General features: G+C 33.6%; 2 protein-coding genes across 2 annotated transcripts; both read left to right on the top strand.

The window, feature by feature from the left end:
* The first annotated feature begins 4,435 nt into the window (after positions 1 to 4,435).
* LOC139487810 (uncharacterized) lies at positions 4,436 to 6,947 on the top strand. Its single transcript, XM_071272942.1, has 2 exons — positions 4,436 to 4,640; positions 6,223 to 6,947. Exons 1-2 carry the CDS (start codon positions 4,589 to 4,591, stop codon positions 6,630 to 6,632), a joined length of 462 nt encoding a protein of 153 aa, XP_071129043.1. The 5' UTR covers positions 4,436 to 4,588; the 3' UTR covers positions 6,633 to 6,947.
* A 6,803-nt stretch (positions 6,948 to 13,750) lies between these two features.
* Positions 13,751 to 16,677, top strand: LOC139487811 (uncharacterized). Its single transcript, XM_071272943.1, has 3 exons — positions 13,751 to 14,007; positions 15,248 to 15,415; positions 16,126 to 16,677. The coding sequence occupies exons 1-3, from the start codon at positions 13,908 to 13,910 to the stop codon at positions 16,428 to 16,430; spliced, it is 573 nt and encodes a 190-aa protein (XP_071129044.1). The 5' UTR covers positions 13,751 to 13,907; the 3' UTR covers positions 16,431 to 16,677.

The following is a 16,677-nucleotide window of genomic DNA, read 5'->3' on the forward strand; positions in this document are numbered from 1 at the left end:
TCAGCACCTCATGAGGAACATCCAGTGGTCTTCCCTGGACGTTGATGAATAAAGTCTTCTATTTTATTTTGGATTAGACTCCAAAAAACTTTGGTGTTTATATGGAACAAACTTTCAAACAAAGAAGGCTTGAAAGTTTGATCTTTCATATTGTTTAAAACCCAGTCAGTAAATGGTGTTTCTTATTAAATTCTGTAATTTACGTCTTCAATCATGTTTTAACACCATAGAAAGTTTTGATCACGTCCCAAATATGCACTGTCGTCATGATATGAACAGAGACATTATTTCATTTGTAACTGAATAATCTGCGGTACTGGTTCACTCATGTTGCGTTAACTTGACTTAGCAAATATGGTCATTTTCAAAGGGTTTTCATTGATAAGTTCATTACTAGTAACGTCAAACTTTCAATTCACGAATCTAGACATATTGGAACTTTATTTACACATAACAGCAGTCTGGTCCAGTAAAAGCCTAGCTAGAAAATATCAGAGTCCTTCAGGAATTAGGCATTGAACAAGATTTCCATTGGCAGATCCTCCCTTTTGTTTGACAACTAAATCCTTTTGTATGGGGACACATGGCTGGAAACCCCTCCTTATTACATGACTTGCATGTGTTGGAACCCCCTGTTTAAAAATGGCTTCATCTACGTCTAATTCGAAGTCCAAACTTAAAAAAACATTAAAACATCAATATGGATTTTAAGTTCATATGACTTTGAATAGGTAAACAGCTAACGGTAAAGTTTAGTGCGTGCCTGACATGTCCCTGAACCAAACATTCTTCCCAATTTCAAATCGATTTACCTTGGGCGTAACCTATTATATCATATTTTCTGAAGTTTAGCGTTACACGTCTTACGTACAGAAAAGGAAACAAAGAAAACACCTCAAACTGTGTTGTGTGATTAAATAATTCTCCTAAATGTTATAATACTTAAAGTTATGTTAATCTTTTATAATTAATTCTCTGACGCAAGTCCTGTACACACATAGCTTCATTTCATCACGTAAATTCACATTAAAGCCAGAAATAACAGCATTCGAAAGTCATGTTTTGGATACTCATCAGCTTTCTTATACGTGATATCTAAAATATAAGGTATTGGCCTAAACTTTTTCCATCCGACGTTGCCGTTGAGTAATTTGAAGTTATAGACAAGTGTATTGCTATCCAATTATCAATTAAGAAAGAATGCAAGCCAAAACGACCGTGAATAGTAACCTAATACCAGAATCCAAAGGCTAAAATAGGGGCCGAAATTTACAGTTTTGGATAAGCAACAAAAAATTAAGTGATTTTATGCTGTTAACTTTAAAGTATAAAAGAGTGTTACTAAACTTCCTTGTAAGGAGCTCCGAGGTAAAAGACAGTAAAGGGTTATAAAAAATATAAATCGATTAAGAAAAACCGACGATGCCAAGTAAAAAAAACAAGCCATTTGTCACACTAAAAAAGCAACGAAAAGACAAACAACAATCTAAAGAACACTACATATATAGAAAACCAAAGATAGAGCAAAATAGCTACACCAAAATCCGAAAGAGCAAGAAGATTCTGTAGCATCTGATAAATGGACAAGTATAATTTCGGAGAAGAGGAATGGGTTGTTGCAGCGAAAATCTTTAAATAGCCTGGGTAGAGTGACACATTTTCTTATGAACGAGGACGTTTAAAAATCTGACCACAGTGTGTCAGTCTACTACATAACAGGCTGTACTATCATATAACATCAGCATGCACTGTGGCACTCTGATATGCACGTATATAGAACTGAACTTGTTCACCAACCCTTCCATCCATTCGATAATTTCTTTAGAAATCAAATTACAAGATCAAACTTTGGTTGTTATAATCAAATCACATACTTAGCCGAGTTTTCTTCGTATCAAACTGACTTGTTTACAAACATTATATTAACCGACTTGTTGAAGCTATCCGGGGTCGTTATCTTCCTTTGTGACAGTTTCTATTTTCGGGTTATAAATGCACTTTTATTATGTCATAAATAAACCAACCCGTAAAAATAGTCAGTTAGCGTTCAATTTAAATGTTTATGGTAAAAACCTCAAAACAATGCATTTATACTTATATTTTACTGTCGATGAGTCAGTGACTGAACAACTTTTTTTTATGGCCCCGCAACGAAGTTGTCGGTGCCACTGATATAGTTTTACCCTTGTCCGTAATTCCGTCATTCCGTAGTTCCGTCATTCCGTCATTCCGCAACAAACCATTATACGGAGGTTTTTTTCTAAACTCCTTCAGATAATGGGTTGATTTTTGGTTGTGAGTTAACCATGATAAGTTACAGATCAAGTTTATGTTTCATTCCGCTTCGCTAATTTTTGCCGAAATAACGGGCTTTGGACTTTGATAAAATGTTGGAAATCACAGTTATACTTGACTTTTTTTCTAAACTCCTTCAGATATTGGGATGATTTTTGGTATGTGAGTTAACCAAGATGAGTTATAGATCAAGTTTAAGTTTCGTTCCGCTTGGCTATTTTTTTCCCGAAATTACGGGCTTTGGACTTTGATAAATTGTTGAAAATCACAGTCATATTGAATTTTTTTCTAAATGCTTTCAGATATTGGGCTGATTTTTTGGTATGTGCGTTACCCATGATGAGTTTCAGATCAAGTTTTAGTTTGGTTCCGCCGGCTATTTTTTGCCAAAATTAAGGGTTTACCACTTTGAAAAATGTTGAAAAGTCACAGTTATACGGACCTTTTTTCTATACGCCTCCAGATTTTGAGCTGATTTTTGATATGTGAGACTACCATCATGTTTTTGTCCACATGTGTTATTGAAATTGCAGATTTTTCAACTTTTAAAGACGGGCCATTCGTGTCGCTTTGACACATCTAGTTTAAATTTTCAGTCTAATTGGAGTACTGCTTTTTGCATATCACGTCCAGTGGCAAATATTTTCTGTATGTTTAGCACGAATTTTTCTACAAATCATAACATTGGCGGAACCGGAAATTTTCATAAAGGGGAGGGGGCTGACTGCATAAGAGGGTGCCCGCCCTAGCCATGCTTTAGTGATTCCCTATATAATCCGCCTCTGCCATCTTCTCGTTATTTTACCACTGCATTTTCAGAATAAGATCAACATAATATAATGTTGCAATTACATAGAAGACAATTACTACAACCCAAAAAAATCAAAGAAAGAATATCATCGTCGTACGGAAGATGGAAAGAAAAAGCATTAATTGTTCATATACCAGCATTGCAGAGAAACATGGTTACTAGTATTCTCGTACCTACTCTTGTTCTTATGCCAAATTATGGTTTGAAAACAGAATTATAAACATTTCAACATACATGTTGTATTTATAGAATGCAGTTATTTATATGCCAGCATAGTAGAGTTCACATTGACATGTCTGACATGACAGCATAGAAGATGGAAAGAAAAAGCATTAATTGTTCATATACCAGCATTGCAGAGAAACATGGTTACTAGTATTCTCGTACCTACTCTTGTTCTTATGCCAAATTATGGTTTGAAAACAGAATTATAAACATTTCAACATACATGTTGTATTTATAGAATGCAGTTATTTATATGCCAGCATAGTAGAGTTCATATTGACATGTCTGACATGACAGCATAGAAGAAGACATTTATGTGCATTGCTAACATAGTTGAGACTGTTATTTACAAACCAAAATATTGTAGAGTAACACAGCTGTTCAATTGACAAGTAGAGAATACCAGTATAGATATTTAAAGGAACTAGTTTTTGCTCCAGAGCCATTGATAAACCACCTATTTCTTTCTTCTTTATGTTTATAGAAAACAGTACTTCAAGAATGTTTTACCGTCTGAAAACTTCATAAGTTTAAGATTTCTTAGAGCCCAATAACAGGGGCGGATCCATCCATTTTCAAAAGGCGGGGGGGGGGGGGGTCTTAAAACAGAAGAAATGGGGGTTCCAACCATATTACACCATTCAAATGCATTGATCGCTCAAGAAGAAGGGGGTTCTAACACCCAGAATTCCCACCCACATTCGCTTGGTGCATGGACCTCGACATATTTTCTTTTTTTTTTGGGGGGGGGGGGAGGGAGTATTTTTGTAAATATTCTTTCAATTTTAAACTTATTTCACTTATTTTATGTAATTTAAAAATGAAAAGAAGGCTCAATATGTAAACAACTACAATGGTTATATCGTGAGGATTGGATAAAGTACACATTTAAATTTGAAAAAAATACACAAAAAAAAAAAAAAAGGGGGGGTCATTGCACCAAGCGTTTGTCTCATATGTGTACACCATAATAATGGTATGGTATGCGGATATTTACCAGGGTATTTATTTCCTGTTTATGAATTTAAATTTAACGTAAGTTTCGTGATAAGGTTATATCGTCCTATACATGGGGTGATATTGATAAACAGTACATACAAAAACATAACACCCGGCCATTTGATTGGCAGATGACGTGTGGAACACGGCCCATTAACAAGTAGTATAAATAACTTTGTAATCTATTTAAGACAACATTTACGGACGATTAGAAGTTCTTTACACACCTGTCTTAAATCAGCTGATTTTATAGTAAAAATGAATCTGTTATACAGTGGAGTTATATATACCTGTATCTTAGCTATTTCAGGTAAGAATATTATGCTATCAAGTTTTTTGGGGATTGCAATCAAATGATTTAAGATTTTTACCGAGAAACACAATCATAACTTAAGATTTGAAGCAGCTTTAATTATGAAAGAATATCACTAGAACTAGAATATATCATGTTTGCACTTCTACAACTCTGAAGTACTAGTAACGCTCACTAAAACAAGTCTGACACTAACCATGCAGGGGCGGATCGAGCCATCTTGAACAGGGGGAGGAAATTTCAACGTAGGATAAATGGGAGTTCCAACCGTATGTCCCCATTCAAATGCATTGATCGTACAAAAAAGGAGACCCCTGGATCCTCCACTGCTGTTAAGTCGCAAGGGTTTGTAATGTAGATGTTTTTGGTAGGAAATAATAGTGTGCCATTGACTGGTATGCTTTCTTGATGTATAGCTGTCCGATATCAGAGCATGCAATCTCGGACTAAGTGCCAAGTTAATATATGACCGTATTCTTATGGTAAACTACATTAAAAAAAAAAGGGAAAATATATTGTCTCCTCACAATATCGAATGAACATACACAATGTTTTTCGAAAGAAAATGAAATGAACTCGTTTTGAATTTGATGCATATGAAGAGCTTTTTTTGGATGTACCTTCAACAGGAAAGCCACAAAATAGGACATAAAAGGCGGGGGAGTCCCAGACTGATTATTCGAGTATTTAATTTTAGTTTTATGAAGGGTGTGAGGTTTTTGCACCACTCCTTGCCACACAGGGTGATCGAACAAACATGGGTAGATGTATACGAACGAATACAGTAGGTACAATTCGTATGGGTATTGGGAACCGAAAGGTTGACTATAAGGATTTTTATCTAGGAGTAGAATTAGTCTGTTGGGGAATAGTCTTTTTTTCATTAACAGTAAACTATCTCGTTACCAGTGAGTGCAACAAAGATACAGAGATCATTATTAGTATTAACGAGTAGTTACTGCTCTTCTGAACAACTGCAAAGTACGAACATGCCAATATATTGTGTTAAAAACTATAAATAAAAAATATTTATTTTTTTCCTTTTTGGGTAACATTCAAACGGTGAAAAAATAATGATTAGTTTGAATTAATGGTATTCAATGAACTACTCTGTGACCCGTTTTAATATAAGAATTAAATAGCGTTTAAATAGGACTGTAATATAGGTATATCAGACACCTCGCACAATAGGTATTCTGGTAATATGTCCTTGTAAGTTACTATATTAGGATTAAACATGACTCATCACATAATTCAAATCTTACAACTTGTATTTTTAACTTTAATGGGAAATTTGTGCATATATCATCTTTATTTAAATCAGATGAAATATTTTATTCTTTTAACCTGACTCATGAACCTGCGGTAACAGTTTCGTCAAAGAAATATGAGTGCCGCTAACCTAAAGATTGTAACGAAACTTGTAATGCGTCACTCAAAAAACCCGAACGAATAAAATGAGTGGGTCACAATTGATCAAGATCTTCCATTATTCCTTAAACATTGTTCCAGAATCAAAAAGACTCTGTGAGGTTAAAAAGTCACCATTTATTCATGTTTTGTTTTCTTTATTTTTCAGTGCAGGCCGTCGTTCCACGCCATTTACTGATGCGTGCAAGAATGAGCAGGACTCGGAGTCCACAAACGTCTATAAAGTCACGTGTAGATAGGGCACTTGCTTTGTTTAAGCCATCAGGAGTCGGATGTTGTAAGCTTGGGGAGAAAACAGCAAAGAAGAAGCTTTCTTGTCATATTCATGACCCTTCTAGAAAGAAGAACATGATACAAAGAATTAACTCTGCTTATACTAGTTCTAGATTGCTTGTCGGGAAGGCAGAGAAATGTGGGGACAGATACGGTAAACCATTTGAAAAGTGCTGTAATTATAGGGAAGACTTTTACAGAGATATGCATAGATGTAAAATAAACTTCTCTGATAGAGTTGATCGCAGGAAATGTAAAACTTTGGTCAGAGACAAGTACACTTGATTTATATCGGGAGCTTTTTAGCAAGAATCTGATATGAAACACTTCTATGTCGGCCGATAGTCAGCTACGGGGGCATGATTTCCAAATGATGAATGATGCTGCTACTGCCGCAGGACAAACCTTGATCATGTTGCCTTCTAGTCACCAGACAGAAGGAAGAGATGAAAACAAACGGTTACGAAGGAACATTCCAAATGAACAATTATGATAGATTTACATAGAATTAACATTTGTCTTGGATGAAATATATTGTATTGTTGACATTTTTGTTTGAGTTATGTAAAATTTGTGAAGATTAAAAGATGTTTAAGACTGTTTATTACTTGCTTGATTTGTTTAAATCAAAGAACTTCCAGATCTACATCATTTGTATGCCCCCACCGTTGCGGAGGGGGCATTAAGTTTTACTCTTGTCCGTCCCAAAGTTCGTTTCCGTTCTCTAACTTAAGTTTGTCTCAACCAAATGTTATGAATCTTTTACACAATGCTTATTACTACAATATACAGATCACTTTTGAATTTTGGGGCCGTCACTTTTACTGTTCTATAGTAATGCCCTTTTCAAATGGAAAAATTGCTGAAAAATTTCATAAATATCAATCAAGTATTTTTTTTGAATTGGAGTTATCTTCCTTTGTCCATGATTATAGTTGAATCAACTACAATCGATGCTTTTTAAAATCGTCTTTCAAAAATTGGAGTTATCTTTCTTTGTTCAGAATGGTAGTTGAAACAACTAAAACCAATGCTTTATACGATGCAATATTCAATCTTACTACCAACTGCATGAAAAATTAAAACAATCTTTAACCATTCAGTGCTTACAAACACTTGTATTACAATTCTAGGATTAAGCCCCTTTACAAATGGAAAAAAAATGCTGATTTTTTGTTTGTTTCTGTTCTCTTAACTTAAGTTTGTCTGAACCCATTTTAATGAAATGTATATATAATGCTTAAACTCAGTTTAAGTTCAAATTTTGGCAGCTTCACTTTTACAGGTTTTGAGTTATGTCCTTTATAACGTTATATGTTAGCAGGGACATCATCTGTGTCCCAATGGACACATTCCCAGTTTATTTCCGACATAAGATGCATCATACCAGGGTTTTCAGGTTCCATTTTTCATAATTACATTCCCGTAATTCATTGTTTGTTAATGACTTTCACTGGAAGTGTTTTATCTGATTTTTGTGTCGCGAATGTCACAGAATGCGAGACAAAGGTTGCTTGTCTGGCTAAGTTGGTAGTTCTTTGCATAAAGCTTAAGTAAATATGGCTGTAGATAGAGAAAATGTATACTTCGTGTTCACAAATGCCTAATGACATATGTCCATTGTCATTGACCTCATGTTCAGCGACTGCTGATAAAAGTATGAACAAGTCGTCATTTTTTTTTCAATAACAGGTACTATTTTAATTGCAGTTGGTATGCACAGAATCATACCACTGTGTACATATCCATCAGACAGGATTCACTTTAATAGATCAGTGACCAATGTTAATCTTTCGTGATCTCTGCTTTTAATTAAGCTACGTTATACAAACCAATTGTTCATAATTTATTTCATTGGAATGATTGTTGGGTGTACATGTCCAAGTAATAGGATTCATCGGACATTGACCTCATTTTTATGGTTCATTGGTCAATGTAAAGTTTTTATATTTATGTCTGTTTCTAGGATACTATGAACAGTAGGTAAACTATAGCTGTTTGATGCATATACAACTAGCACAAGGAGTACATGTCCGTTTAGCATGCTTCGTGTGACCTTGACCTCATTTTCATGGTTCGTTGTCACAGTTCAACTTTGTTTGATGTATGGAATGATTTTAAATGTGTACATGTATGCATAAAATATGGAGATGTGGTATATCCTTCTAGGGTTTATCTTACCTTAACTTCGTTTGAATGATTTATTGATCGGTATTTTTTTATAACATCTTTTTTCTATGAACAAAAGGTCAGCCATATTTGGTGTGTACATGTAATCTGGCAGGGTTTATATAACATTGACCTAATTTTTATTGACCTTGATCATGTTATATTTAACTTATATCCATAGAAAAACCTTGACCTTAAGGACTTTCAATAAAAAAATCTATCACTATGTTTTCTACTTGGAACACTTTAAATCACCCTATTTTTATGGTTCGCGTTGCTCTATTGTTATTTTCAAAATGATGAAAACCTATTTTTGTATATTAAAAGTAATTATAACCAACGTTTGTGCGTACAGCAAGTGTTCTTGGAGAAATCTGTATCAGGTGTTTGGAAAACCAAAAATAATAAAAACAATTTGAAACAGCCATTAAGCGACCAAGATCAACATTAATTGCTTAAAGTAGTTTTAATCTAAGTTTTATAATTTTATTATATGGAAGGGGCGTGCCTCGGAAATTAGAGTTGAAGGATCATGTTTTGACAGTGATGTAATGTTACCTATAATGTCCATTCTTTTCCAGTGGCGGATCCAGAAATTTTCATAAGTTGGGGCCCACTGACTGACCTAAGAGGGGGCCCGCTCCAGTCACACTTCAGTGATTCCCTATATAAGCAACCAAATTTTTTCCCAAAAAGGGGGGGGGGGGGGCGGGCCCCCTGCCCCCCCCCCTAAATCCGCCTCTGTTTTCTGTTTTTAAGGGGGCGCACATGCTATTATAGATCCCAATCATACTTACAATATTAACTTATGGAACTTTTGCAAATCATCGTCAAAAATATTTTTGAATCGGGAGAAACAACAAACATGTTACCGTAGTAGGTCTATATACTGACCCGCCCGGTTGAATGGGGACATTTGATCATATTCCCAATGTAAAGATAGTGACGTGCTCTTTGCACTTTTAGTACTTGTGGGGTTTTTTCATACTGAATATGCAAGAGAGACTGGTCACTGGACATTAAGCAAGCAACAATCAATTGACATTTCTGTTGACAATAGGTAAAATGATAAAGATCATTCCGGCTGAGTGTAATGACTTGATATCAATTACTATTGTATACAGGGATGGACAATAGTTAACACAAAGTCCAAACTATAACTCTCCTCTTTAGTTAAGAAAACAATTGTCAAGAGTTATGATAATGATAATGACCACAGGTGTGTTATCATGTTTAATCGAGGTTAAAGTTGTGATAACTAATAAATAATCGCATTTTTCAATAATGACTTCAGCTGAAATCTAAATCTGGTATGTAAAACAAACATATTCAGATAAGTCAATCTTTAATTCATTCGACATTGTACATAGCTTTTTTTTTTTTAGATATTTGCGGCAAACTTTACATGACATTGTAATTAAAGCCCAAGGACATTTGGAAAAAGGGTTCTTGGTATCTAAAAGGCAATGCATAGCTTGACTTATGAGATAATCTTAATTTCGGTTTGAAAATGTTCTTTCTTTTCATTGTTTTAGGTAAATTCTCAAGGGATGGGGTCAATTTCCCCTGTATTTGATATACTTCTTATAGTTGTCAAATCTTCACTTTAAATTGAGTTTTAGAGTCTATATATTAAAATCGTGTTTCCAATTTTTCATATTACCATAAAATTCAGTGCTAAACATGTTGCTGCTTAGCTAGTCGACTCATTTTGAAATAGAATTGCAAATTTTACATGTTTTGTCAAAGGAGTAGGTCCAGTAAAACCCCTTTTTGGCCCCAAAATAAAATGTAAACTTTTTGTTATTTATTGGAAAGAAGAATGCTTCTGCTACATAAATATTGGCTGTTTTTGACAATACAATGCACATATATCGGGTACTAGCATCATTAAATCATGCTAAATTACGGAAATCTTTATAATTTTAGCATTTTAGTTAAATTTTAGACGGTTTCCGTCTTAAATGAAAGTGGCCGCATTTGTGTTCATTCGTAATATTGAAATGTAAGTTGTATTTGATGATTATACATAACATATATAAAGGTTGAGGATGAAAACGGATGCGGCCACTTTCATTTTTTGGCATATTTGATAGATTTTTCATATTTAAGCTTGAATCGTAGCGTTTTTAATGACATCAGACGCAACGTCAGATATTGCTACCATTTAGTGTAACAGAAAAATGACGTTAAATTGAAAACGCACACTGTCTAATTCTTCCTGCTTTCCTTTTTTTGGTAAATGCAAAGTATAACACACAAGTGTAAATGCCATGAGAATCCAATCCAATATGATTTTATAATTAACATAGGAAAGGCAATTTTACTGCTAGTAATTATGTGTTTTTGGAGGAATATTGCTGCATTATATATTCAACCCGAGTATGATTTTATTCAAGCAGCAACATACAATAGCTTATGGTTATGATACTGAAGTTTTGTTTCTTTTTGATCGTCTTATAGATGTGTATTTTTGTAATGTTTGCATCATTTCGTTTAGTTGAAAGCAGGACATTTATATTTAGTGGAGGAAGGAACAAACGAATGCAGTTTATGCCGTCCCTATAGGTAGCATAACGCTTCTGACGACGTCAAATTATGATAACGGACAAACTTGCAAGACATTTTCATTAATCCGTATTTTTTATAGATAACCCTGTAATGTTAATGCTATTTGGTGTACCAACTTCAATTTTAAAAGTACTTTTTATTGGTATGGTTATCAAAGCCGAAAAAATAATCTTCACGAAATCAAATCTCTGTTTTTTGGGCCGTAAAAGTTTTGTGAAGGCATGAAAGTTTAACTCGGACATTTCCGCAAGACATTACAAATCTATTGTTTTGAATTGAATATGTAGCTCAATTTATTTTTCAATTTCGAATTTTGGAAGCTTACACTTAGTACAAAACGATCGTGCTTACAATTTAATGAATTTTTCTGTAAAAAAAATATTTTTGACCTGAAATGTTTGAAGTTTCCAAATTAAATTTCCGATGGGACATTTCCGTACATCATATTCTTTTGAAAATATGTATGCAAATTTTAAATGGAGACAGCCATGTTAACCAATACTGAAATATATCACGTCATAGAATGTTCATGCAAAATTTCGAAGAGTTGCGTGAACATTTCGCGAATTGTGCGAGTTTCATGTCTCGAGTTTGTTACATGGGACAACGCTAAGTAAACGTTTTTCGGATAATCTGTGTCTTCCTAAGCCTATGAATATTATATTTTTATTCTTTCTCTATCATAATGTGAAAATGTAAGAATCAATCTTTATTTTCATGTATAATTTGAAATATTTATTTCAGCATTTCTAAGAAAATTTTCCCGTCAAATATTTACTTAACGCTATTTTTCGTGGTAGTAGCAATATCTAACGTTGCGTCATCAGTTAAAATCTTTCACATAAACTAATTGAATCAAATTAAATAGACACTTTAGTGTTTAAAAAGTGTCCAAAATCTTTTGTTGGATGAACCTGAATTTGAGCCAAAATCGACCCTTATCGGACCTTCTCCTTTGGCATCGATGGAAATTACTAATAAAAAAGAAGAAATGTTTATTCGAAAGACAATATATCATAGTTTTATTTCCAACTTAATGTTGGGGTTGATTAACGAAGGTATTGTATTGAAATAAATACTCAAAATTTGACAAATCTCTCAAAATTTCGGTTTTCGGAATTCTTCATGCGTTCTTTATTTGATGTACTGTTTAGAATACGCCAAAATGTCGTTATAACGTTGTAGTACACATATTTAGCTATGAGTAAGTAATTAAAAATAATTGAAATAATGTTGGAAATGATCCTTCTTGTTGCATAGTATGCATTGTGATGGACAAATGCTACTAGTGGTACTTGAGAATCATCCAAATGTGTAAAATAATTTATACATATTACTATTGAACAGGGATGGACAATCTTCCTTAAGAAAATAATTGTCAAGTGATATGATATGATGATAATTGTTAAAAGTTAAAAGGTATAACTGTACAATCATTCTAGCGCGTCTATTTGAGCCCATAATGATTGGAACGATATAGATCTTAACCTTTGAACGACTTCTTTTGACACACCTCCATACAGTTACAAAATAACAACTGTTAAAATCCACATTCTAAACTATAATTTTGTAAATTGTGACGTTTGCTTTAGATATAGGAAGATGTGGTTTGAGTGCCAACGAGACAACTCTCCATCCAAATAACAATTTATAACAGTAAATGCATGTTTAACATAATTCCATGTGATTTGCATACTCGTATTAGGGTTTATTTGACTTAGAGTATTCGTCAAAATTCACAAAATTATAATGATATTGAAGTAAGGAAAAAACACATTTATACAATAAAAACCGAAGAAAAAAAAAATCAAAAAAATCCCCTTTTAAAAATACTTAAAATGCACACAAGTAATTACTCGAGGTAATGTACTGTCATACCACTGTTCCAGGTGAGGGGTTAGGTTGAGGATTCGCAAACATTTTCAATCCCCCACCCACATCCGACATTTTTCAAGTCAACAGCATGTCGTTGTTTTGTTCTATCTGTCATATTTTTCTTTCGTTTATTGTTTTAGCATACAGTATGAGTTTTTCTCATTGTTAAGGGTCATATGTTGAATTGTAGTTGCTTGCATCCGCGTCTTTTGGTCTCTATTTGTATATATATATATATAGATATCTTATTGGCAATTGTACCACATCTTCTTAATTATTTTGTTGTTGGCAATTATAAAGTGTCTCCTTATTTTTATAGTACAACTGATTTGTTTGATTGTAGGGCTATATTGTCTTAATGATTTTTTTAATGTTTCAGAAAATGGTAGCTAGATAATTTGTATTTCATCAAAATAGTCCTCGCCCTGTTCTGATTTTTTTTAGAGAAATCTGACATTCTAAAAGCACTTTTACTGAGGACAGTTTCATTTTTAAGAGAGTTATTTTTTCGAGTAAATTAATAAATAACGAAAGAATAGTTAACATAACTTTTGTTGATGTTCTTTATCACAGTATTCTCAATATCAATTTTGATAAAACTTATTAAAAGCGGCATTATTTTAAACAATTCAAATGGGAAAAAAATAACTGTAAAACTTAATCCAATGTATTTCGTCACTATTTAAAATTAAATCCTACATGACAACCCTTAGGTGCGGCGTCTCTATTGCATTGCTATTTGCTGTGGTTAATGTAGTATAAAGGTATGAAAGGATCGGAACATGTATGGCGTAGACAGCTCCCGTCTGGTGATTGGGTGTACATATGGTTCGATAATATCCCTTTTTTATTACAAACATATTCTCCTTTTATAGCAAAGTAAATAGCCAAAGAACGATAACTATACACCGGTATTAGACCTTCAAAATAGTTATCAGACAATTGATGAAAATGAATATTATCTATCTTCTTTTATCATTTCTTTGGTTTTCTATGGATACAGTAGCTGGCAATAGACAGCACGAAACGAAGAGAAAGTTTCCAAGTAAGTAACATCACAAATCTGAAAAAAGAAGGAAAAAAGTGGTTTAAAATCTGACGAACCAAGAATCACCAACACATTTGTTATATTTTTATGTACAGCAGGAACAGATATTTATTTGAATACATAAAGGATATGTTTTCGTATAATCATACGAAACGATATAAAAAAAGAAGATGTGGTATATGATTGCCAATGAGACAATTCTCCACAAGAGACCAAATGGCACAGACAATTTACAACTATATAGGTCATTATTATATTCCTTATGACAATTTGGTAATGTGAAACAAAATTTTATGTAGAACTTGGCGAGTGTTCTTAAATTTTCACTTGCCGTTAACTATACTAACGAATGAAGGTAAGTTTAAGTGGAAATATGATGTCTTATAATAAAGGTGTGTAGATAATTTGCATTGCCGGTATGAATGAATGTCAGTTTTATACACTTGATATTTTACCATATGTTCGCACCAGCTTTCTATCTGGAAAAATGTTTTACCTCCGTACTTATGTTGAAGTTACTATTTTTGTCATACATCTTCTGAATAAGTTGTATATGAAAAAAGCGTTGAAGTGAGTAAAATCGTTGACTATGATATTTATTCAAAAGCAATTGTTTCTTTTTTTTTTTGGTGGGGGTCCGATTTGTCACGTCAGCTGATGAAACTGAAGGGTTGGCGATTAACGACAAGTGGCAAATATTGCATGGAATAAATATGTTCTCATCTTGCTATGCATGCTGATGCATGACAAGGACGATGACATGTTAATGTAACTAGACGGAAATACAACACGGCTTATCTTTAATGTGCTATTTCACAAGGCAGTAGGGCTGAAGCAAGAAATATCACCCTACCGGGCACATATTGCATTATTACCAGTGTTTACTGTTACTCCTATATATATGCCCCGTGCCTATAGGGGAGAAGAGACAACAAGGTCACCGTGTCCAATACTACATAGGGAGTCTGTGCTCAGTATAATGCTGGGGCAACAAAGATGTTCCAATCAAAGTACTATGCCAACCAGATCTTCATTTGCGTTAACAAAAATGATAATTATAAACAGTATTATTACATTCTCATTATTTTTAGATGTACGTTGTAGATGTTTGAGAATTTTCAATAATACAAGCCAATTTGCCAATTTGGCTAAGCCGTCTAAAACACACTTAACATTTATGGAAAGACATCTCAAACTAAGTATAGTTTTTTATTATCTTCATTTGTAATTATTGTAGATAACAGATTGTCTAGATATTTATCCAAAGGAGGACGTCTTCGTGTAAACCATCATCAGATCCCAAAACACATGATCGACGAACACTTGCTGGAGTATAAACCTGGGAGCAGGACTGATGACATCCAAGGAGATGGAACACCACTTGGGAACATTATGGACAATCCAGGTATAATTTGATCTCTTATTCCAGACTTTGTTTTTTACATCGACAGTGTTAATAATATATTGTAAATCGATTAGACACCGATTTCAGTAAGCACTTTCACGGAAGAGATTTATAAGTAAAGCCAAAAAAACATGCATACAGCTTTAAAACCAAAAACCATAAACAGAGAACCCACAACAGTCTAATGCAAACTTTGTCACAACAACCGTGTGTTACTACCTTAATTTTAGTACAATTGTATGTTTTATAAACTTGATACCAATATCAGTGCAAGCAACACAGAATAAAAGCTCTTGTGCCATAAAAGACGGCAATTTGAAGAAAAAAAAATGTGTCAATAGAACACGTAGCCTCACTCGCACTATCATTTAAATTAGAAAGATCATATCATAGGGAATATGTATACTAAGTTTCAAGTTGATTGGACTTAAACTTCATCAAAAACTACCTTGACCAAAAACTTTAACCTGAAGCGGGACAGACAGACAAACAGAAGCACAGACCAGAAAATATAATGCCCCTCTACTATCTAGGTGGGGCATAAAAAACAATAATGTACTTTTTAGCTTGTTGTACGGGAATTAAATTTGTGAATTATGTTAGTTTTTAAAGGAAACCAACCAATCTGTTGTATGTGCTCGTACCAATATATTGTCATTGTATTGCTTACTTTCATTTTGAATACTTTAGAAGATATTTTATCGTTTCAGATAGCAACATCCAGAGAGAAATCTGTTGTACTCTAGGAAGAGCAAGTTCTACCAGACGAAGCAGTTGTAGCTCTAGGGTGTATGTTCGTCTTGTCAAACAAAATCTACGACTCCAACTTAAATCAGAACAATTAGGTCTGCAACAACAGATCACAGAGCTCGATCAGTATAAATGTGTACTTAAACATAAAAGTAGTTTTGAAAGGTGTTGTCTTGCATCAAAGAATAGTCAGAACAATAAACAAACAAGACAGCAACAAAGGACAACAAACAGAAGACGACATTTACAACATAGCAACTCCTGATGTTATATGCGTAGAAAACATAGGAACACTTGTCTCCGGTGCCATTAATTATAATGTGTTCAGAAATCCCGGTCTGTACAAACGACTTCATCTGTGCATAATATTTCATTATTGACTTGTCATTTTCATTTAGTTTAATTTATTTTTATATTTAAGTACTTATTTGTTCAGTTAAATAATGTAAATAATTGTTTGTCTGTATTATTGAGTAGTCTCTCTTATAGATCTGATAAATGTACGTTATGAA

This window comes from Mytilus edulis, chromosome 9, assembly GCF_963676685.1.
Source record: "Mytilus edulis chromosome 9, xbMytEdul2.2, whole genome shotgun sequence".
Lineage (NCBI taxonomy): Eukaryota > Metazoa > Mollusca > Bivalvia > Mytilida > Mytilidae > Mytilus > Mytilus edulis.

Coding starts and splice junctions, on each gene's coding strand:
- LOC139487810 (XM_071272942.1), top strand. CDS start 4,589: ATGAATCTGTTATACAGTGGAGTTATATATACCTGTATCTTAGCTATT. Junction 4,641..6,222: donor CTGTATCTTAGCTATTTCAG/GTAAGAATATTA, acceptor TTTATTTTTCAG/TGCAGGCCGTCGTTCCACGC.
- LOC139487811 (XM_071272943.1), top strand. CDS start 13,908: ATGAAAATGAATATTATCTATCTTCTTTTATCATTTCTTTGGTTTTCT. Junction 14,008..15,247: donor AACGAAGAGAAAGTTTCCAA/GTAAGTAACATC, acceptor TAATTATTGTAG/ATAACAGATTGTCTAGATAT. Junction 15,416..16,125: donor GAACATTATGGACAATCCAG/GTATAATTTGAT, acceptor TTATCGTTTCAG/ATAGCAACATCCAGAGAGAA.